The sequence below is a fragment of the Centropristis striata genome, chromosome 19 (assembly GCF_030273125.1).
Source record: "Centropristis striata isolate RG_2023a ecotype Rhode Island chromosome 19, C.striata_1.0, whole genome shotgun sequence".
NCBI lineage: Eukaryota > Metazoa > Chordata > Actinopteri > Perciformes > Serranidae > Centropristis > Centropristis striata.
The window spans coordinates 9,105,110-9,128,398 of NC_081535.1; the positions used below are offsets into that span (position 1 = coordinate 9,105,110).

Here is a 23,289-nt window from a genome sequence, read left to right on the forward strand (position 1 = left end):
TTTTTTTTTTTTTTAATAAATGAAACCTCATAACAGTATATTGAGTCCTTAAAAGATTAGCCTGATCTTGAGAACATTAAAATGCTACTTTTATATGCATCAATAATAATAATACAATAATATATTTGGAATATATTTAACAATCTGAAAGGGGTCTTTCTGCATTAGGAGTACTTTTACTTTTGATAGTTTAAATACATTTTGATGCTGATTCTTTTGTTCTTTTACTTAAGTAAGTTTTAAATGCAGGCATTTTACTTGTAGTGGAGTAATTCTGCATTTCAGTATTAGTACTTTTACTTAAGTAATGGACCTGAATACTTCTTCCACTACTGCCAAAATGTGTGACATGAATAACCATTCAATATATTGTAGTGAATCACATTCAAACCATTATTTATGTAAGACATAAATCAGTTCAACTCAATGTTTTTACTTAAACACAGTTTTACTTAAGCTTAACACATCACAAAAACAAAGAAGTAAATTAAATATATACAATAATATTGATAAAATTAAAAAGTGGATTTCAGGATGCTATTTCTGCTTGTAGCGAATCCTCCAGTGTAGCAGTCATTCAGCTGGGAGAACTGGCTCATATGGCTGCTCTTGTAGCTGCTCCACCTTGTGTACTGCTCCTCTACTTTGACCTTGTGTTTCTCACTCTTCTTCTCTCTGTGGTCTGTGGTTTTTGTTTTTTCTGAAGACAAAAGAAAATACAAGTTTAAATATATTTACATTCATATAATGTGAAATACAATCATATAAAAATTATTAGACCAATCTTCAATATCTTGCTAATTTTAATGCCTGGTACAACAAAAGGTACATTTGTTTGGATTTAAGCTGATATCTAGACATTTTCCATGGTTTTCTTGATAATGATTTTAGTTATTATCAAGAAAACCATGTTAAATGTCTAGATATCAGCTCTTAAATTAAACTCTTATGAGCTATTTTTGTTGTTATCATTTTATTTGTCCAAACAAATGTTTAACTTTAGTTGTACCAGGCATTACAATTAACAAGAAATTGAAGAAAACCAGGGTCTAATAATGTTTCCATGACTGTATATATAAATGTAGTAGAATGGAATATGATACACACCTTCAGGTTTGGGGCCTGGTTTTGCAGCAAAGAGTCGATAGACAGAGCTGTTTGGCTGGACCTTTTCTTCTCCAACCCAGTTGTTGTACAGAGTTTCCTTTTTCAGCTCAGCTGACTTGAGGTCAGAGGTCAGGCTCTCTGGCTGGGCTTTGTCTCCCACCGTTGGCACATGGCAGAGCTCTTCTCCTTTCCTCTCTGGCTCTTTTTTCAGAGCACTTCCAGTATACCTGGGCCTTTTCACATCCTCCTCCTCCACCATCATCACACTTTCCCACTGAAGCTTCTCTTTCTTTAGTTGCTCTTGTTTTTGTTTCTCCAGGACCTCCTGCCTCATCCTCTCCTCCTCAACTTTTTCTCTCTTTCTCCTCAGACTTTCTGCCACTCTTTCTCTCTCCTCTCTGTCCCTTTTGCACTTCTCCATATCCTCCAGAGCCACTCTTTGTCTGCGCTCCATCTCCATTGCTTTAAGGGCAACATACATTTGTCTTCTGACCTCTTTTCTTCTCTCCTCCGGGGTCAGTTTCACTTGGCTTTTCACTCTCTCCATTTCATCAAGGAGGTGTTGTCTAGCCATCATCTTCTTGTTCATCGTCATGCTCTTTCTCTCGCTTGTAGGTTTGTTTGCTTTGGTGTATTCACTTCAGCAGGTTTGTGGTAAATGACCAGATATGAGAGATCTCTGTATGTTGATGATGTTCTGAAACTCTCAGTTAACATTGTGGGATGGAAACATTCCAACAGAACAGTGTGTCCATAGAACTGCATTATTCAATTTAAAACAAAACACTGTATAACTACTGTAACTAGGTTTTTACATGTAAAATTACAAAAATGTGTTTCCATTAATTATACTTTCAATCAGTTGGATTGTATTAACCTTTAGATAAAGTAGAATAATTGACATAATATTTTATCTGTTTTTCATATGTTTTGTTTAGCAAAATATTAGCTTAACTGTATCCCAAATCGGACACCGTTCTGCTAAGATTCTATCAACATTTCTCATTAACTTCTAATATAAATGATCGTGATATGCTTCCAATTAATTAAATTGTGTGAAACTAAAGTCTAACTTATTATCTTTTAAACCATATATTGTTTTAACCGTGTACGTTAGCCTTGGGTTTACCAGAGTCAGTAAAAGGATGCTAACGCCGGTGAATTAGCCGTGCGCTAACTATATCCCAAATCGAACACTTGGATCTCCTCGCTGTAAGTCAATGGGAGCTAATGAGTTTTTTCTCAGGATGTTTCTTGGTCAGCCAAATAAATAACACCGTTGTCAACCATCGTTATCAACACACCCGGACAGTACTTCTGTCCTTCAAAATAAAATACAGTACAGTAAAAATAAAGATGTACTTTTAAGATTGTCGCCAGAGTGTCACCCAAGCATGTACATAAATTAAATTTCACATGTAGATTGTCAAATATGTATAAATCAATTATACCTATACTGATGGTGGTGATCTTATTCGAAATGACCGTGGAAACACTGAATAATACTGTAAAAGTATTTAGTGCTTATAGATGGACATACTTTTCAGAGGCCAACATTTCCACATGAAACATACTTTTTAAAATTTGTCCTTTGTAATATTATATTTTTTGAGACACTGAATTTAAGGCCTTCATTAAATGTAAGCCTTAATCATTATAATTAGAAGAAATTAAATAAATTAAGACATGAAATGTTTCATTCTGTTTGTAATGGATCTATATAATGTGTTATTTCCACTTTTTGAATTGAATTACTGGCATAAATAAACTTTCTATGATATTCTAATTCATTGAGATGCACCTGCACATACAATTTTAATGTAGTAGTACCTAAGATGTGTGCATACGTAGTACTTAAGTGTACATTATTGGGTTTTTGTGAAATTTCTTCACAAGTACTGTGTACATTTCTATGAAATGTGGTCCAGATATCTATATACTGCCCAGGAGGTGAATCAAAGTGATTTTGGTGTTCCCCTGGGTTTTCCTCTGGCGCCACCAGTTGGTCAAAGGTATCACTTATTTCTTACTTAGAGAGCATACACAGCGAGCTACAGACAGTGTGAGCTTCAATGTAACTCCATCAAAATTATAACATGTCAAAAAGCCAGTACACCAAGCTTGATTTACCAAATGTTCAGCAACAACCCAGAATCCATAAAACTTAGGATGTTGTGTAAAACATAAATGAAAATCAAATGCATCCAATTCACAATCTATAGTGTATATTTGCAAAAACAAAAGTTTATCAGACCTAAATATATTGTGTTTATACAGTTTTCAATTGAATATATGTCACAAAGAAATACTGTATATTACTGCAACTTTGTCGTCATCATTTTCACCAAAAATATTATTTACATATTCACATTGTCCTTGGTTTATACAAAGATTTCAAGCCTAGAACCATATACAGAGTATAACAATACAATAAACTTTTTACAATATTCCCTTACAAATATATTTTCTCAATTTAACGCATCAATGTGTGAAAAGGTAGTAATATACATTTTTTTAATGAAAGTGAACAAATTCTGCAAGATATTCTTTGTTAAATAAAACAAAACAATGTAGCCCATTTTATTCACTTCCCTTTTATTCACTTCCACAGTTTTCATTCAAAGTTTCAGTGAAATACCTCAACATCTACTGGATGGATGGCCAACAATTCATCTACTGTTTTACTCTAGCGCCACCGTGAGGTTCATATTTGTGGTTTTGTGGGGGAATACCTCAGCAACTATTGGATGGATTGCCATGAAATTCACAACAACTTCATGCTTCCCTCAGGATGAATTGTAATAACTCTGATGTTTCCTTTCACTTTGTTTAATATTTTAGTTAATGACCAAATAGGCCACCTGCAAAACTAATGACATGCTCCTCCATATCATTCCCATGAGCAGCGGATTGTTTCTTCTAATCTTCATTTATATATATATATATTTTGTGGTATTTATGTGCTTATTAAATCAATAATAATAATACAAAACAATTTGGGTCTCCATAATGCACTAGACAGAATAATGTGTTTATAAATATAAAACAAAATCCCTGAGTAAAATAAACCTTGATATAAAAATTGCTGATTGGTGCATTGAGATGTCGAGGAAACAACTTGAATTACATTTAAATTCATGTTACTAAGTACATTTACTTAAGTACTGTACTTAAGTTACATTTTGAGGCACTTGTACTTTACTTGAGTATTTCCATTTTATGTAACTTTCTTCTTCTACTTCACTACATTTTAAGGTAAATATTGTACTTTTTACTCCACTACATTTAGCTGACATACCTGCGAACATAATATCTATAATAACAATCCAATAATATATTTAGAACATGTAAAACAATCTGAGTGGGTTCATTCAGCACAGCGAGTACTTCTACTTTTGGTACTTTAAGTAGCCTACATTCTGATGCTGATACTTTTACTGAGACTTTTACTTGTAGTGGAGTAATTATGCAGTGTATATTTACTCAAGTAAGAGATCTGAATACTTCTTCCACCACTGGTAATTTCACAGTGTGGTATCAGTACTTTTACTTAAGTAAGGTATCTGAATACTTTTTCCACCACTGATTAAATTCATTGTATTTTGGTCAGCTATCCTATATTAAACTGTCCGGGTCCTTTAAGAATAGCCAAAACAACTAGGGGGCATTAAAGAGGCGATTATGCCCCGATAGTGATAGTAGCAAATAGCTTTAGTAGTACAGTAGCAGCAGAAGTGACACAGAACAGACGTACAGTACGGCAGCCATAAATTACGGGCTTCACCTGAACGCGTCACTCCGGTGCAGCCAGAGGCGTTCAGTTACCTCAGACAGAGAGCAGTGAGATAGCAGTAATTTGACACAGGTAGAGGCACGCGGATTAAAATGATTAATAGGCGATAACAGCGGGGTTTACTCTGAACCTGGACCGAGTGAACCTTAGTCAAGTTCAGAGTCATGGTCGTTTGAGAAGAGCCGTTAACATTCCGACTGAATCCACCTTACAAGTTGTTATTTTACTTATTTTAAGCGAAAGTGCGTCTGCAACGTCGGATGGCTAAACTACCAGGAAATGCCGGTGTGTCGGTGCTCGGGGACAAGTCGCTGGAGTTTTACCGGGACCCGTTGAGCTTCTGCCAGCACAGGATCGAGAAACACCGGAGCAGAGTGTTTCAGACCCGCATGCTCAACAGACCGACCGCCTTCATCTGCTCCGTGCAGGGGATGAGAGAGCTGCTGGGTGGTATGTTTGTGTGTGTGTGTGTGTGTGTGTGTGTGTGTGTGCGCACAGGTGAGCACCAGAATCGTGTAGTTCAGGGACACACGTCTTATTTCAAATAACACGAATTAAAATGGTGACTAATATATTTTATAGTGTGCTTAATAGCTAACAGTTGTTTTTTGTTGTTTTTCCGATGTGATGCTATTATTGATTAAATTCTGTGTCACCAGTACACATATTTTACAGGGAAATTATTGTATATCGTGACACTGTTAATATATATATATATATATATATATATATATATATATATATATATATATATATATATATGAGACATATATATATATATATATATGAGACATATATATATATATATATATATATTTGTTGATCAGATTATGTGATTCTACCCCTTTAAGATAATCACTTCTTTGACAATTTGCCACATTGACAGGCATCAGATAAGAACCCAGCAAAGAAGAGCTAGAGGGAGATTGTTTAGTTATCAGTTTAGTTTATCAGTGTTTTATTGTTGACACTAATATTGGTAACACTTTACTCTAAGGTGCCTACATAAGAGTGACATGAGCGTGTCATAAACATGACATGGGATGTGTCAAGAACATTAATGACACTTTGAAGTAACATTAATGCTCATGATACTTGTCATGTCATGTTTCTGACAGGCTTGTGTGACTCTTATGTAGACACCTTCAAAATAAAGTGTTATCATATCTTGCTTAAGTCACAAAGGCATGTTCAAAAAATTGCCTAAGTCATTTATTTCTCTTAAGTTACATAACTTACACACAGTGTTATTAGTATGCCAATATCCATCCTTTGTTACATCCTTTTTGAGTGAAATGATCACCAAAAGTGTAACATATGACATTTATTGAAGTTATTTTAGCAGGGTGACGATATGTAACGTCTTGTGAGCTCATAGTGATGTTGTCTCCTGACTATGAGTCAGATTTTGCCCTCATGCAAAAGAACAAAAGGAAAATTTCTGTATAGAGGAAAATTCACCCCGAGATTAGTCTGATCTGTCATGTGAGAAACTTGTGATGCTGTTGGCGAGGGGGGAAGAGGGGAGGATGTTACTCACATGAAGTTTCATTGTAGAAATATAATAATAACCATATATTTCCAACACTGATTTTATAATAACCATATGATTTTTTCCTTCTAATTGTAATGTCATGGTGTATGTCAAAGTTGGACATACAGTCATAGAAACAAATATTAGACCACCTTTGTTTTCTTCAATTTCTTGATAATTATTTTGGTTATTATCAAGAAAAACATGCAAAAAATGGCTAGATATCAGCTCTTAAATTAAAATCTTATGAGCTGTCATTATATTTGTCCAAACAAATGTACTTTTAGTTGTACCAGCCATTAAAATTAACAAGAAATTGAAGAAAACCAGGGTGGTCTAATATTTTTTCCATGACTGTAAGAAGAACTATAGAAAATCTTCTAGGAATATAAGGGGGTAAATAGGAGATTAAATAAACTTGTATATAAAACATATTTCACTAAAGTTATTATAAACTACATCTGCACAATTTTGGAAAAAAAAATCAAATTATTATTTTGACTGGTATTGCAATTGTGGGATGAATCTTGGTATTGGAGGGAATTATAATTTTGATTGAAAAATAAATGTCAGTGTCAGTATAATAAAGTTTCTACTGTGTGTTTCAGACAAGTCCAACGTGTTTCTGAAGGATCCAACTGACTTGATGACCAACATGTACGGGGACACCGTTGTCACCACGAATGGTAAACACACACACACACACACACACACACAGGCACAAAAGCCTCATAAATGGCATCAACAGTGAGCTGCTGAGGAAGCTCGATTTGTCAGTGAAACAAAAATGATAGTAAACTGGGCTAAATAACCAGTGTTTGTTAGGCCATACAGAAGGTATGACCAGTGGTGGAAAAAGTATTCAGATCCCTTACTTAAGTAAAAGTACTAATGCCACACTGTGAAATAACTTACTGAAGTAAAAGTACAAAAGTATCAGCATCAAAATGTACTTAAAGTATCAAAAGTAAAAGTCTCGTCATGCAGAATGGCCCCACTCAGTCTGTTTTATATATTATAAATATATTATTTGTATTGATGCGTTTATGTAAAAAGCATTTTAATTTCCTCAAGATATGGCTCGTTTTAACTACTTAATATACTGTTATGAGGTTTAATTTAAAAACAAAACAAAAAAACATCTCTTCACTTTAAATTTATCATGATTTTCATGTCAAGAGTAACTTAAGCTGTCAGCTAAATGTAAAAAGTACAATATTTACCTTAAAATGTAGTGAAGTAGAGGTATAACGTTACATAAAATGGAAAACTCAAGTAAAAGTAAAGTACCTCAAAATTTTACTTAAGTACAGTACTTGAGTAAATGTACTTAGTTACATTCCACCTCTTATTACTAAGATAAGAGAAAATATTCCTAAGCAAACATTAGACTTTCCAAAGTACTTAAAAAAAACAACCCACAGTACGAATGCTACACTTGTGTAAACATTGGAAAATGTGCTCAAATTCAGCTCTGCAAATAAAAGTCTGAGTGACTTGTGTTTGTGTGTTTAGGCGAGGAGGCGTGTCTTCTCCGTCTGTCTCTCACCAGCCTGTTCACAGGAAGCTGTTTGAAATCATCAAATGAGTACATCACCAGGTAGGAAAAGTGATATTGGAAACTAATGAAAGTATTAGTAAAGGGTTTTTCACCAATAATTAGAGGTGGTGGGGGGGGAATCAATACAGCATGGTATCGCGATATTTTGCGTGGCAATATTATATCGATTCATGGCCGCCAAGGCCTTTATTATCAAGATAAAATCGTATTGCGGGGCCTCTGCTGATTCCCACCTCTACCTTTGTGTTGATATGTATTTTTTGACCTGGAGAGTCACATGGTTCTATAGACTCTTATGACACTACTGCAAAGCTTTTATTGCTGCAACAATAAAGTCCATCCATGTTAAAGTTTCCTTGAGCAACAACTGACCACCTGTCTGTTCAATGGAGCGACAATTATTATGTATAAATATAATGATTCAAGTGCTGGAATAGCAAGTGAATGAAGTTGTTATGTTATGTTATTTGTTACAGTGCACTGAATGTAGAAAAGATGCTTACGGGTCATATTTTTGAAAAAGACTCCCTTGGAATGACTCTGTTGACTGAGAAGTGTGTGTTTGTGTTTCTCTCCACAGTGTGTGTGAGCGCTGTCTCAAGGACCTCTCTCTCAGGTAACATAAACCTCCAGCACTCAAAGCATTTACATTTATTCTTTTGGCAGACGCTTTTGTCCAAAGGGACGCACAAAGCAGCATTACAAATTGTTTCACAAGCTATAAAAGACATTTGGATAAACCATAACAGCAGTGATTTAAAAGCAAAGTTAGAGAGGTGAAGCGGATGTGTTTCACTGTGTGTGTGTGTGTGTGTGTGCATGCACCCAATGACAAAAGTACACAACAGTTAGGTTGTGTTTAGCTGTCAACAACCACTTTGGCCACCATATTTCTTAATTTTCCTGGTAGCCTTGGTTTCTTCTTTTTGTTCGTCTTCGTGGAAAATTAAACTTCCTCTTTTCTCACTGACGTTCTGCCAACAAAGATAATGAATTGATGTGTCATGTCTGTGTGTGTGATGTGTGTGTGTGTCTGTGTGTGTGTAGTGGGCAGCCTCAGTGTGTTTACACTACCTTTAAGCGCTTGGGCACAGAGTTGGTGTTGGGCCTTTTTCTGAACGTACGAGCAGAGGAGCAGCCTGAACTTTTCCAGGAAATCATGCAGCTCTGCACCCAGCATTGGCATGGTAGGGGCACAGTTCGGCTGTATACACACACACATTTTGTTTTTTTAAAAATACACTTTGCCAAGTATTGATGCATAAGACCAGAGTTGCCCTTGACCCGCCTCAGCCTGCCTTTCTATCTGCAGCACATAAACTGCTTCAAAAAGGCTTCATGTAAATTTGTCTTTTTCCTGAAATGCAGCACTGGTGTCTCATAGGGCTGGGCGATATATTGATATAAAAAATATATCAATATATTTTTAAATGCGTTATGGAATTAGACCATATATAGATATAATTCATTTTTTTCTTTCTTTATATATAAATGCTGCCCTTACTAGGGTTTGTCATATTTAGTTGTTTTGTAATGTTCGCTATTCTTTTCTCATATAAATATATTTATTTCAGAAAAAGATTGGCCTATTTTATTTTATAGGCTATTTTATTTTTATTTTATTTTATTTTGTAAGATATTTTTTTATTTAAATGTGCATTTTATGGAACTTTTAAAAAAAAGGTACTCCTGTTGTTATACAGTGTTTATGTTCACTTAAATAAACTGTTGCAATAAAACTACTTGTGACATGTCATATTTGGATTTGACAAAAAATTTGCTCTCACTTTGTGATAAAAATATCAGGATATATATCGTATATCGATATTAAGCCTAAATATATGGAGCTATGACTTTTGGTCCATATCGCCCAGCCCTAGTGTCTCTTCTGTCTTTCTCTTTCAGATGTATTTAGTAACTCGCTTGTTGTTCTGCAATACAGTATTGCAAGATATTTCACTTCCCCCTTTTTTCTAGTTTAATAAATGTGACGTTTGTGTGGTTTTACTTTGTGTGTTGGCTGTTTTTAACCCTTTTTTTCGCTCCTGCAGGTCTGATCTCTGCTCCGGTCAATGTGAAGGTTCCCCTGTGGTCTTCAGGTTTCTCCAACGCTCTGGAAGCCCGAGACAAACTGATGGACATCATCAAAGACAAACTGGAGAATGACAAACAGGGGTGAGACTGCATATGTCTGTCTGTCTCTCTGTCTGTCCTCCTCTGTCTCATACAAACACAGTCACACACACACACAGAGTTCCCGGTAGAGACAGAAGGAACGCCCCATTGCTACTCATCTTCCCCTCTCAGTCTCTTGCTGCATCCTCCTGTCATTCTTTGGAACTTTCTTGATATTTATGTCTTCCTCTTGCACACACAGTGGAGTCTTCTTGAACACAACCATTCAGCTTCTCCTTGTTTCTGCTTGCTGAAGATTCACCAGCACTTATGTTTCCATTATATTTCTGCAAGAATTAAGTCAAATTCGCGCAGTTCTGCAAAATAAAATACCCATTGGCTTGAATCTCTGCCAAACCTCGAACTCCTACCCTTTTACCTAATGCCCGCCTTCTTTTGCTACGCTCTCACATCCTACTGGTCAGGTGAAAGGTTTTGAAGGGCCTTTGAAATAGAAATACTAGCTCCTAAAGCTAATATTATTTGCTAATGCTGTGCACCTAGCTTTCCCTGACTGTTTTCTCCGGTTGTTCTTACTCTTGGGCTTCCAATCAATGAACCTAAACCTTTACACTACCCCTCATCATGACTGCTGTCGGTCTGTGCAGTGACATTTTTATGCATGAAGCCCTCTCCCTCTGTGCCATAAATCAGAGGCTAGTAGAGGCTGTGGTTATGCCCTACTTTGTTTATAATAAACGTTGTTTTAATAAGTCATGATTGGTTGGTGTTGCATCCTAATCTCAATGTTGCTCTCTCCTCTCGGTCCTGTCGGTTGTTTCCAGTTTTGTTGGCTCCCTTGGTTCCTTGCCGCTGCCCGACTCCAGTTCTGCCTCCCAGCATCTCCTGCTGTTCATCTCAGCTCTGATCCCCAAAGCTCTGGCATCTCTGCTCACCTCCTTCACACTGGCACTCAGTGGAGAGGAACAGGTGTGCAAAGATTTTAACTGTATTTCTTTTTTTTATCCTGGGCAAAATTCATAGACTGGATATAAATAATGGACGTAGTCACCGTGACGTCACCCATTGATTTATGGACTCCCCGTTGGAAGCATCGAGTTCATCGTTACACTTGTCGTCATCTTGTTTCCAAAACGGGGAGCAGACCATATTTGGACTGTGGAGGAGTCCTCAACCTGACTGAGAGAAGCCACTGCTAATTCATGTTAGAATTAACAGGAGTGTTAGTGTGGCTCCGTCTAGTTTTACTTAAAACACACACTTCAATTATGGAGCGTGTGGATGTAGTTGACGCGTGTCTTAAGCCGAAAAAATACCACAGTTTCTTTCTTATGGTTTATTGAAAACCTTCCGTTTGAGCATTACAAACAATAAACTGCAGCAAGGAGCATTAACTGGGATGTTAAATTTTCAGTAGAATGCAGCTTAAGGCACTTCCTGGTTTGCCTCCCTGCTCAGACCCGGAGGTTGCCGCCAAAATCGAGGCATTAAGAATAACCATGTACCAACTGTTTTTGCCCAGTTTTTTGTTTTTCTTTGCTTTTAATAAGATTATCAAACCAAACTTTCTCCGTGTTCATTATAAGATTCGTCGGCGAGCGTTGGAAGACCCTGATTACCTGCGCAACGTACTGCTGGAGGTTCAGAGACTGTGGCCTCCTTTCATTGGTGGACGCAGATTAGCTGATCAGGTAGGACTGTTCATCAAGTGATTTTTCATGAAGTACTGAATTAGGATTCAATATTTCTTATCCTGTGTTCTGAGTTTGGGAGATCCAGTGTTCCAGCGTCCTTTTGGGACCTGAACTTTTCTAAAATCTGCACTGGTCTGCTGATCTTAAACCTTATCTTAAAGTGTGTCAGTGATTCAAATTGGTCAATTCCTGGATTGTTAACATTTTAAGCAATATAAGATAAGAGCAAGGTTAGATAAAACTGACATAAGTACAACCCAAACAGTTTTATTTTGTAAATATATTTCTGAATGCAGTACAACTTAGATAATAATAATCAAAACCATTATCAATAAAACCATGGAAAATGTCTAGATATCAGCTCTTAAATTAAACTCTTATGAGCTATTTTTGTTGTTATCATTATATTTGTCCAAACAAATGTACCTTTAGTTGTACCAGGCATTAAAATGAACAAGAAATAGTAGAAAACGAGGGTGGTCTTATCATTTTTTCCATGACTGAATAAATTAATTTTCCTGTGGTGAGGATTCTGTTTTCACTTGTTTCTGTGTTGCACTGCTCACCACTAGATGGCGACATATTACTGTAGATGAAAGTCTCTTCTGCTGTCGCTGTCCTCTCTATTGTGTGTACTGCACACTATCTTTGGAGTACAGGTGCTTACACCGTACAGTAAGTTTTATTAACCCTGCATGGAACACCAGTTTGGTCAATCCTATAGTGTTCAGTTTCCCAAATTTTTCTTTCGTCAGTTTGAGGCTTTCCATTTTGCAAGAAGTTCAGCTTCAATTGGTAGGAGTCCTGTTCAAACCTCTTTTTTTTATTTTATTTTGCAGCATGAAATAATTTAGTGTTACAGATTTCAACTACAATAACACATTAAACCAGTTATAGAGTTGTGTAAGTGAAATTAACTGAACTGGGATTAACTACAGTAGGGCTGGGCGATATGGACCAAAAGCCATATCCAGATATATTTAGGCTATATATCGATATACGATATATATCCCGATATTTTTATCGCAAAGTGAGAGCAAATTTTAAGTCAAATCCAAATATGACATGTCACAAGTAGTAATAGTAGTTTTGTTGAAACCGTTTATTTGAATGAACATAAATATTGAATAACAGGAGTACCTTTTTTTTTTTTTTTTTTTTAATCAAAGCTCCATAAAGTGTAAATAAGAAAATATCTTAAATAAAAATAGCCTATGAAATGTAATAGGCCAATCTTTTTCTGAAATAAACACATTTATATGAGAAAAGAATAACGAACATTACAAAATAACTAAATATGACAAACCCCTAGTAAGGGCAGCATTTATATATAAAGAAAGTAAAAAAATGTGAACAATATCAATCTAATTCCATATCACATTTAAAGATATATCGATATATATTTTTTATATCGATATATCGCCCAGCCCTAAACTACAGAAATCTTTAATTAAGTGTTTATGTTTATTATTTTGTACACCCCTTGTTTATTCTAAATTGTTCCATGCAGCATTCTCTCCACCTGTTTTGTTTAATGGTGACTCTATATGTGGATGTAGGTTTATAATCTCCTGGTCCTTGACCTGCTTTGCTGGGTTAATCTCTGTGCTATAAATAGAATTCATATACATATGAAGTAGACCAACTGTATATGTTACAGTATTGATCTTCATTAATTGCTCTCTGCTCTGACATCAGCACTGGCAGCCAATAGAATCACAAATTTACTCAAAGTCCCGTCTCCTGATTGGCCGGTGGCTAACTCTGAGGGCTGTCTCCGCCTCCTCCCGCACCGGCTGTTTTGATCATCATGACCTCATCAAACTCCCTTATGCAACAGCCCAATCAGAGGCATTGATCTGACTCTGCGATTGATTGGCTCCGCTCTCCCGGAAGGAAGGGAGTGGGGAGTGGGGCGCTCAGAGTTTGGCGGTGGGATTGATGTGTGCTGGTGACACAGTAAAGCTGAGTGGAAAGTCATTTGTCACTTCTGGGAAACGCACGAGTGCACTTTCCTGACGGGCCTCAGTAGGATAGGAGGTCATAATGTGTGGGGGTTTGAACCCATTTAGGCCTAAAACGCGTGGAAAAAATGACTGTAAATCCTCTGGGCGATTTTAAAATAACCTCCTAAAACCTGAAGTTTTTCTGGAAATTCAACAGAAGTGTCAACGCCTACTAAGTAATAGATTTTTCAGCCTCTGTAGCAGATAGAAATGAAATTCTTATTTATTAATTCTTATTATAAATTCTTATTATATCAAAAATAATGACAGGGTATCTTAAGATAATGAGTTAGTATCTCAAAATAAAACAAAACATTCTCAAAATTTTAATTGCATCTCAAAATAAAATGAGAAACTTTATCAAAATAATGAGAAACTTTTTCAAAATAATGACATGGTATCTCAAAATAACAAGAAACATTCTCAATATACTGACTCTATGTCAAAATAAATGACAATTTTTATCAAAAATAATGACAGACTTTTTCAAAATAATTACATGGTATCTCAAAATAATGTCTTATCTTAATATAATGAGTTAGCATCTCAAAATAACAAGTAACGTTCACATTTTTTTGAGATACTAAGTCATTATTTTGCATTATCTATTATCTTTTTTTTATTATTATAGTTTCTCATGATAATGACTTGCAGGATCTTTTTTTCATCTAATTGGCAGCATTGGGCTTCCATAGAAAGTGCTTTAGCCACAATACAAAGTAGTGATTTTGAAACCAACTTACAGTTAAATAGTGAGAAACTGCCACTGTGAAAGTGCCAATATGACATCTGGACTGTAACCACTAAAAGTGAAGTCCTCTGAAGTTATGTATAAGGTACCTGAACCTGTTATGTTGAAATTTATACTGAATTCAATATAGAAATGTATTGCACATTCTTATGCAATCCTGAAGAGTTGCCGCTTCCCTCGGCAATACCTTTTGTATAATCTCAGACGACACACAAAGAAAGAGCGAGAAGGACGTGCTGAACTGGAGTGAAAAGACTTGATGAGATGTTTATGTGTGCAGGTAGGTGTGTAAGAGAGAGAGAGAGATTATTAGTATTCACAATCAGGTGGAAAAAGTAGAAGCTCCATCCAGGTGGAACTAAGATATGCAATAGTTTCAGTGTGTGTGTGTGTGTGTGTGTGTGTGTGAGAGAGCCGGAGGGAGGGAGAAATGAACTCAGCGATGGCAGAGACATCTCAGTGTGAACCCGGCAAAAAGAAAGAGAGAGATTTGTAAAAGATTTTCCACTCCAGCAGAGAGAGGCAAAGAGAAAAATGAAAAAGTGGGCAGAGGGAACAGAAACAGTGATCCCGTTCTGTGGCAGTCCATTAGTGCAGCGGCTAATGGATGTAGTGAAAAACGTGATTTAAAAGGCCAACAATTGGGTAAGTGGTCTTTTTGCCCCAAGGTGGCTCCTTTCACTCGAGCTTAGTGAAAAATCAACTCGGGATATTTTGTTTTTAAATGGACCTGCAAATTTCATGCAGCCAAACATCAATGAAGTCTCCCATTCATTTAGGTTCAAAGGGGTTTTCATGGCATGTTCTTCCAGTTGCATCATTGCAGTGTTCCCAGATCACCTTTTATTCTAATGTCAGTGCTTACAAATCCTCAACCTCCTTTTCAGCAGTTTTTAAATGACATAAGCATTACAGGTGGGAATCCTCAGAGGCCCCACGATATGATTTTATCCTGATACTTGAGTCACAATATGATATTGTTGCGATTTTGGGCATTTTGCGATATGGTGAGTATTGCGATACAATATATTGTGATTTAACTGTTCTGTTTTCTTTAAGAGTTCCGGATTGGGAGGTAGCCATGTATACAGTCATGGAAAACATTTTTGGACCATTGTTTCCTTCAATTTCTTGTTAATTTTAATGCCTGGTACAACTAAAGGTACATTTGTTTGAACAAATGTAATCATAACGACAAAAGTAGCTCATAAGAGTTTAATTTAAGAGCTGATATCTAGACATTTTCCATGGTTTTCTTGATAATAACCATAATCATTATCTAGAAAACCATGGAAAATGCAAAGATATCAGCTCTTAAATTAAACTCTTATGAGCTATAAATATCGCGATACTATGCTGTATTGATTTTAAGCATTGTAGATGTGAAGCAGAGTTTAAGCATTAATGTGATTATCCAGTTTGACAAATTAAGGTGAAAACCAATATGAGCAACCAATATTGCAATACAATATATTGCGATTTAACTATTTACCTGCATTTTGTGTCCACAAATGTGAACCCAGAGAGCCTATTTTCATTGAGATAGCATGATGTCAGAGCTTTGAAAATCGCTATAAAACTCAATCAAAAAATAATCAAAATATAAATCAAAAAATAGCCTTCCTGACATGATATCCAGACTCACATGGTGCCTATAGATTCCTTAGATCTTCTTTTTTTATATAATACCAGAATGTCCAGTATTCTCCTAAAAGTGGAGTATACTGGACATAAAATGGCGGGCTGTTGGAACGCTAAATATCGATACTTGGCGGCCATGAATCTATATAATGCCACGCAAAATATCGCAATACTATGCTGTATCGATTTTTCCCCCCATCTCTGATACGCATTGTAGATGTGAAGCAGAGTTTAAACATTAACATGATTATCCAGTTTGACAAATAAAGGTGAAAACCAATATGAGCAGTATGTTCATCCAATCACGTGACTCTTGTAAGGAGCAGCCTACTTTTCTGTTAATTAAACTCTCAGTGCAATGTCAATTACTTTAAATAAGATTTAATAATGTGGTTTCTCCCTCCCTGTGTGTGTGTGTGTGTGTGTGTGTTCAGGACTCCACGCTCGCAGGGTTTCATGTCCCAAAGGATTATGGTGCAATCTATATCAGCCACTCTGTCCACAGAGACCCAGAGGTGTTCCAGCAGCCGGACGACTTCCTGCCGGAGAGATGGAGCGGAAGGTGAGGGTGTTAGATTCAGTCCCTCTGTTTACTAAGCTTAGACCTTGTTGCGGAAATAGACTTAAGTGTCCCAAAGGTGCTTCCACCTTACAGTAAAGAGATTTAGAGACAGGTTATATCGGAAGAAAATCCTGAATAGGAAGCAGAACATACACAGGTTTAAAGTTGATGCAATGTGTTCATTACAGTACATGTGCCTTTTATTTTTTTTTTTTTTGTACTTTATTTTTATAGAACAAACATAGACAACATACAGAGATACATAGAACAAACAGTTGGTCACCTATACATTCATTCAGATATTACACTGGTAAAGTTACAAATACAATGATGGCTCAATGAGCATCTCTTTCGGACATGTACACAATCCATTTTTCCCAATAGTGCAAGTATTTATCAGTCTGTAGATTTAACGAAAAGGTCATTCTTTCCATATTTTGAATATTGGTCACAATATTGATCCAGTCGGACTCCGCCGGAGGTGCAGTTTGCAGCCAGCTGCGAGTAACAGCTTTCTTACTAGCTGCTAATAATATTTTTAAAAGATATTTATCTCGCCCCAATATATGGGGTGCAATATTACCCAGGTAGATTGAAGAAAAAGAGCTGTTGATTACATCACCAAAAATGTTTTTTACTACTTGTGTAATCTTTTGCCAATATGGCTGAATAGCTGAGCAGCTCCAAAATATATGAAAGTGGTCTGCTAGTTGTTCACCGCAGTTCCTCCAACACAGTCCCCTGGCTGTCTCCCCTGTTTGCACACATTTTAACTTAGGGGTTATGAAATATCTGACCAGATTCCGCCAGCAGAAATCTCTCCAGAGACCTGAACTAGTGGAAGTTGACTGCACTGAGCATATATTCATCCACTCTTCTTCTGTGATGACAGTTTGAGATTCTTTCTCCCATTTTAGTCTAATCTTATCTGTTGAGTGTTTCTTGTTAGATTGAATACAGGAGTACAATTTCGAAACAAGTTTCCTATTGTCCTTTTTTTTGTACATGTCAATAAATATGTCAATTAAGTTGGTCTCACTTTCTGCTGGTGGTTTTATCTGGTCATTATAATAAGACCGAATTTGAAGATATCTAAAAAAATCCATTTTTTCCAGCCCATATGTATCCGAGATTCTCTGAAAACTATCAAATTCACCCTTGGACGTAATTGAGCAGTAAGAGGTAATTCCTCTTCTATACCAGTGTTTAAACCTTCCATCAATCCTTGTGGGCTTGAAGTCAGGGTCAAAGACAACCCATCTCAATAACTTAGACTGTCTTTCAAGTGATGGTGACCTACATTCCTTAAACCAAATACGAAGGCAAACTTTAGACCATTGATTCAGGCCACTAGAATGCTGCTCATACAGTGTTTTACAACCCAGAATAGATTGTAATGGTATTTCTAATTGTGAAGTTTCCAAATCCTTCCATTTTGCTGAATAATTTGGGTTACAGCAGCACGCCAGTGGTCTCAATTGCGCTGCCTTATAATAGTCTGCCAGGCATGGTAGTGATCTGCCCCCTTTCTCTTTGGTCAGTTGTAGTGTTCTGAATTGAATCCTTGGCCTTCTCCCTGCCCATACGAATCTTGAGATCCACTTATCCCATTCGTTAAATTGCATTTGTGTGATCATTACTGGGAGGGATTGAAAGAGATATAAGAGTCGGGGAAGTAGGTTCATCTTTATTGTTTCTATCCTATTGTGCATGTCCAAGGGCAATTGAGACCACCTGTCGATATCTGACTTGATGGTTTTATTTACAGGCCCAAAATTGGCCTCGTATATTTTGGATAAATCTTTAGGTATTCGGATCCCCAGATATTTAATCTCCTTTGAGTTCCATTTAAAGTCAAATCTATTCAACATGTCTTTTTGCGGGGAATAATTATAACTTAAAATTTGAGTTTTTTGCACATTTAATTTATATCCAGAATAGGTTCCAAATTCTTTTAGTACAGACATCAACCTAGGGATGCTAGTTTCTGGCTCTGTTATTAGCAATAAAACATCGTCCGCATATAGACAAATCTTTTGCTCCGAGCCCCTGACCATTATTCCTTTTATTACCGGGTCATCCCTGATTGACTGCGCTAAGGGTTCAATGAATAGGGAGAAAAGAGCTGGACTGAGAGGACAGCCTTGTCGGCAGCCTCGCTCCAGGGCAATAGGCTGTGACTGATGTCCGTTGATTTTTATCCTGGCATTTGGGGAAAAATATAGGGTTTTAAAACATCTAATAGAGTCTTCTTTAAATCCAAATCTTCTCAGCGTCAAATATAGGTACTCCCAGCGGACCGAATCAAACGCCTTTTCGGCATCTAGACTGAGTACTACAACTTGTTCTTTCCCTTTAGTCACATGATCAAGTATATGCAGCACCCGTCTGATGTTGTCTTGCGTTTGTCTATCACACACAAAGCCTGTTTGATCTGGGTCCACTAGTTCTGGTATAATATGTTCTAATCTTTTAGACAGTATTGACGCATACAACTTATAATCAATATTCAATACAGATATTGGTCTATATGCACTACACTCTTTTTTATCCTTACCCTCCTTATGAATAACTGAAATGATTGCTTCACTCCATGTTCTTGGTGGTTCAGCTTCTTTAAGTGTATGGTTAAAGCAATCCAAAAGTATCGGTACTATTTGTTCTTTAAAGGTCTTGTACCATTCGGCTGGAAAGCCGTCGGTTCCCGGTGCTTTGTTAGCCTTCAACTTAGAGATTGCCTTTTCTATTTCTTCCCTTGTGATATCTGCCATTAGTGTTTTATTCTGTTCTTCACCTATGGAGGGCAAATCTAGTGATTCCAGAAATGTATTTATTTCCTGAGGGCTAGTCGAATTTGGTTCCCTGTATAGTTCTCTGTAATAATTTTCAAAAACGTGTTGTATGTCCTCTAATTTGTGGCATGTTTTTTTTGTTCTAGGGTCTCTAATTTCAAATATGGAGCTCTCTGCCTGTTGCTTCCTTAGCCTCCATGACAAGAGTTTTAAGGCCCTAGGGCCACTCTCATAATACCTCTGCTTAACAAACTTTGCTTTTTTCTCTAATTCCTCTTCATAGAGGCCATTTAATTCCTTTTTGATAGTATTAATTTTATTTAGGGTGTGGGGATCTTTCCCTTTTACATGTTCACTCTCTAGTACTTTAAGTTTTTCTTGTAAATCAGACATTTTTTTACATCTTTCCTTTTTCTTATGTGATGTGTAGGCAATAAGCTTCCCTCTGATCACTGATTTAGCTGCATCCCACAAAACACTTGGCGATACTTCCCCATTATTGTTATTATCCATGTATTCTTTAAATTCCTTCTGTACATAGTTCTTGCACGTGATATCATTTAAGGTACTTGTATTAAGTCGCCAAAGAGTGTTTTTCTTTTTGTTGTCTAGGTGCAGGGTTAGATAAACAGGCGAGTGGTCAGAGACATCACGAATCCCTATACTACAATCTCTGAGTCTATGCCTGTCCGAATTATTGGTAAAAAAATAGTCAATTCTTGAGTGCACTCTGTGACTTGCTGAGTAAAATGTGTATTGTCTAGCTGATGGGTTGAGCTCCCTCCATACATCAATCATCCCAAGCTCTGTCAACAAACTCTTTATTACTCTAGCGTTGGGAGCGGGTCTCTTCGATGTGTTAGAGGAATCTAGTTTACATTGTAGCTGTGTATTCCAGTCACCCCCACATATTAGAACTCCAGTGGCTTCAGTGGCAATCAAATTAAAAATTTCCCTAATACAGGAAATTTCCTGACCAGGTGGTATGTACACATTCACTAGTGTAACTTCTTTCTGTTCAAGATACCCCTTAACAATTACATACCGACCCTCTTTATCACAGAGTTCAGAAACCACTTGGAAATTCACCCTATTAGGAATCAAGATTGCTACCCCTCTTTTTTTCCCGTTTTTATAGCTTGAGTAAAATGTATTTTTAAAACCATATTTTTTTAGCTTTTCATGTTCAATCTGGTTGAGATGGGTCTCCTGCCAGAAAATCACATGCAGTTTCTCCCTCTTCATCTTTGCAATAACCTTGCCCCTTTTTGTCGGATTGTGTAGGCCGTTTACATTAAGAGTAGCTACCCTATATTCCTGACATTGCATTTAATCTCACAGTTAACACAGGTAAGTGAATGAAATACTTTTGGTGACCAAACTTGAACTATTTTTGAACTGTAAAACAAACTTGAAACATTGAGTAAGGAAAAACTCAAGTGAACCTCCATTTTGAAGTAATCTAATACTTCTTAAGGTGGGGGGAGTAGTCTAGTGAATCACCAGAGCCCCCTCTTCAGTGCAACTTGTAAAGTCCCTGCTCCAAGGGTGTATTTGTGCACTAACTTCTTCAAAACCCCCAACTCTTTCCCGTATATGTCGGTCAATCATAATCATTTTAGGGTTAAGGACGATCTCACACAGCAATACATCAAAGACTGAAATTAAGAGCTGGTGGCTGTATATAAATGAAAAAAACAAAACAAAACATAGAAACAGAAATAGGTGAGGTTCAGTCTTACGGGGCGGAGGGAGGGACAACTACAAAACAACAGGTGATACAGATTCTACTCCCATCAGCAGTAATGTTATCCCTCCGTTCCGCGATCCCAATGTCATTACCGGTTCCTTTTTTTTTTTTTTTTTTTCTCCTTCCTCCCTCTTTTTCCCCTCACTTTTTAATAACTTTTCTCAGTCGGGACTCTGCCCTTACATTACACAATCTGTTACCTCCCGTTTCCGTTATCGTCGGATCTCTCACGACCGTTGAAAGTTTCGCAGCCTTTCCTTGATCTTCTCTTGGTGGGATTGGGTGCTGGCCATGGTGCTGGCCGTGGTGCTGCTGGCTGTCTTCGCTACGCGCTGCCAGGTGTTTTTCCGTGCCTTCTCCGTGAGTCCGGATTCAGCCGTGCTCCCGCGCTCCAGCGAGAAGCCTCTCTTCTTCAAATCCTCCGCTGCCGCCGCTGCACTCTCGTACGTTACCGGTCCGCTGTCGAGGAAGACTCGTAGCTTGGCTGGCGGTGGTGTCTGAAACCTTATCCCCTTCTCTCGTAGAAGTCTCCTTATCTGTGCATACGCCTTTCTTTTTGCCAGTGTTTCTGCGGGGTAGTCATGATCGAAATAAATCCTCCTTTCGTCGTAGTAAATCTCTCTCTTCTTCCATGCAGAGTGCAGCACCAGCTCTTTGGTTTTAAACTCCTGAAAGTAGACGACCACCGACCTGGGTTGTGCCTCTTTTGGGGGTTTAGGGCCGAGTGCTCTGTGGCACCGTTGTATGCCAAGCTCAACTCCGGCGAGGGGCTGCAGCTCCTTTTTGATCATTTTAACAATAAATTGCTGGATGTTGTTTTCCTCAGCTCCCTCTGAGATGCCGTAAATGCGTATATTATTACGCCTCGAACGTGCTTCTAAGTCAGTTAGTTTCAGTTGTAGCCTTTCCTGGGCTTGCAGTGACTGACTCAGCGCCTCTTTGAAGTCCACAGAGCACTCTTCAATGTCGGCTATGCGGCTTTCTGCTTCGCACAGTCTTTCGGTTGTAGCTTTAAGGTCGGTAGCTACTTCACCTAGCTTGTGTTGGATTTCCTCTCTTATGTCAGTTAGCTCCCTTTTCAAATCCTCTCTGATGCTGTCTCGAAAAATACCAAGCTCAGACTTCACCTCTGAGACCATGGACTTTAAATCTGCACGGATGATAGCAATGTTAGCTTCCATATCCACTGCTGTTAGCTCAGCGCGTTGTCCGCCATTACGGTCAACCTGTTCCTCGTCCATGGCCTCTTCTTCAGACTCGAATATGTCGTCATTCTCCACTTTCTCCGGTTGTTTTCCCTTGCCCTTCTTGTGTTTTTCCCCCTCCATCATTAATTAGGACAAAATTTAGAGAGTATTTGTATTTCAATTGGGGAATAAACTCCGACCGACCGGGAGGGAATATTTATGCGACCATCCGCTTCTGTCGCTCCGCCGGAAGTCCAGTACATGTGCCTTTTAAAAAGAAAATTAATTTAGCTAGCGAAAAATAGAATTGATTGGATGGATGGAAAACAGGAAATGGACAGATTTCTGTAGGAGTGAGTGGTGGGGAAACAAGGAAGGAAGGAAATTACCAAACCTGGCCAGCTGATAAAAGTATCTTTCTGGCTAATCATGATAACTGCCATAAAATTATACCGTAATCATAGAAAAATAGGCCACTTGTTTCTAAAATGACTTTTTTTGGTCATTTGGTCAGAGTCTTTTTTGTTTTTGTTTTCATTGTGTGTCTTTTTCTGGTCATTTTGTGTCCTTTTGTGTCCTTTTTTGTTAATTTTGAGTCTTTTTTTTGGTCATTTTGAGTCTTTTTTTTTGTTACTTTTGTGTCTTTTTTGTTATCTTAAATCTCTTGCAGTTAGAATTCATAAAGAAGCAGCAACCTTCAACAAGAGGTAGAAACAGATAAAAATGATGTACGTAAACTAAAACAATAGAAAACAATAGATAGTTAAACAGATGC

General features: G+C 37.3%; 2 protein-coding genes across 2 annotated transcripts in view; one reads left to right on the forward strand and one right to left on the reverse strand.

The window, feature by feature from the left end:
- Positions 1-427: 427 nt before the first annotated feature.
- On the reverse strand, positions 428-1,785 carry LOC131992771 (reticulocyte-binding protein homolog 2a-like). Its single transcript, XM_059358460.1, has 2 exons — positions 1,108-1,785; positions 428-700 (listed from the first exon to the last, which is right to left on the reverse strand). The coding sequence occupies exons 1-2, from the start codon at positions 1,700-1,702 to the stop codon at positions 516-518; spliced, it is 780 nt and encodes a 259-aa protein (XP_059214443.1). The 5' UTR covers positions 1,703-1,785; the 3' UTR covers positions 428-515.
- Positions 1,786-4,858: 3,073 nt separating this feature from the next.
- LOC131992762 (uncharacterized) overlaps positions 4,859-23,289 on the forward strand; it is a 34,231-nt gene continuing 15,800 nt past the window's right edge. The window contains exons 1-9 of the mRNA XM_059358448.1: positions 4,859-5,350; positions 7,043-7,120; positions 7,950-8,034; positions 8,576-8,611; positions 9,043-9,182; positions 10,047-10,170; positions 10,956-11,100; positions 11,718-11,822; positions 16,658-16,785. Of these exons, the coding sequence (XP_059214431.1) occupies positions 5,161-5,350; positions 7,043-7,120; positions 7,950-8,034; positions 8,576-8,611; positions 9,043-9,182; positions 10,047-10,170; positions 10,956-11,100; positions 11,718-11,822; positions 16,658-16,785 (1,031 nt within the window). The 5' untranslated portion in view covers positions 4,859-5,160. The remainder of the gene's footprint in view (positions 5,351-7,042; positions 7,121-7,949; positions 8,035-8,575; positions 8,612-9,042; positions 9,183-10,046; positions 10,171-10,955; positions 11,101-11,717; positions 11,823-16,657; positions 16,786-23,289) is intronic.

Bases quoted from the DNA above. Each gene is read 5' to 3' on its own strand.
- LOC131992771 (XM_059358460.1), bottom strand. From the start codon at position 1,702: ATGACGATGAACAAGAAGATGATGGCTAGACAACACCTCCTTGATGAA. The intron at 701-1,107 runs GTGTGTATCATA...TTTTGTCTTCAG, and splicing joins ACCAGGCCCCAAACCTGAAG to AAAAAACAAAAACCACAGAC.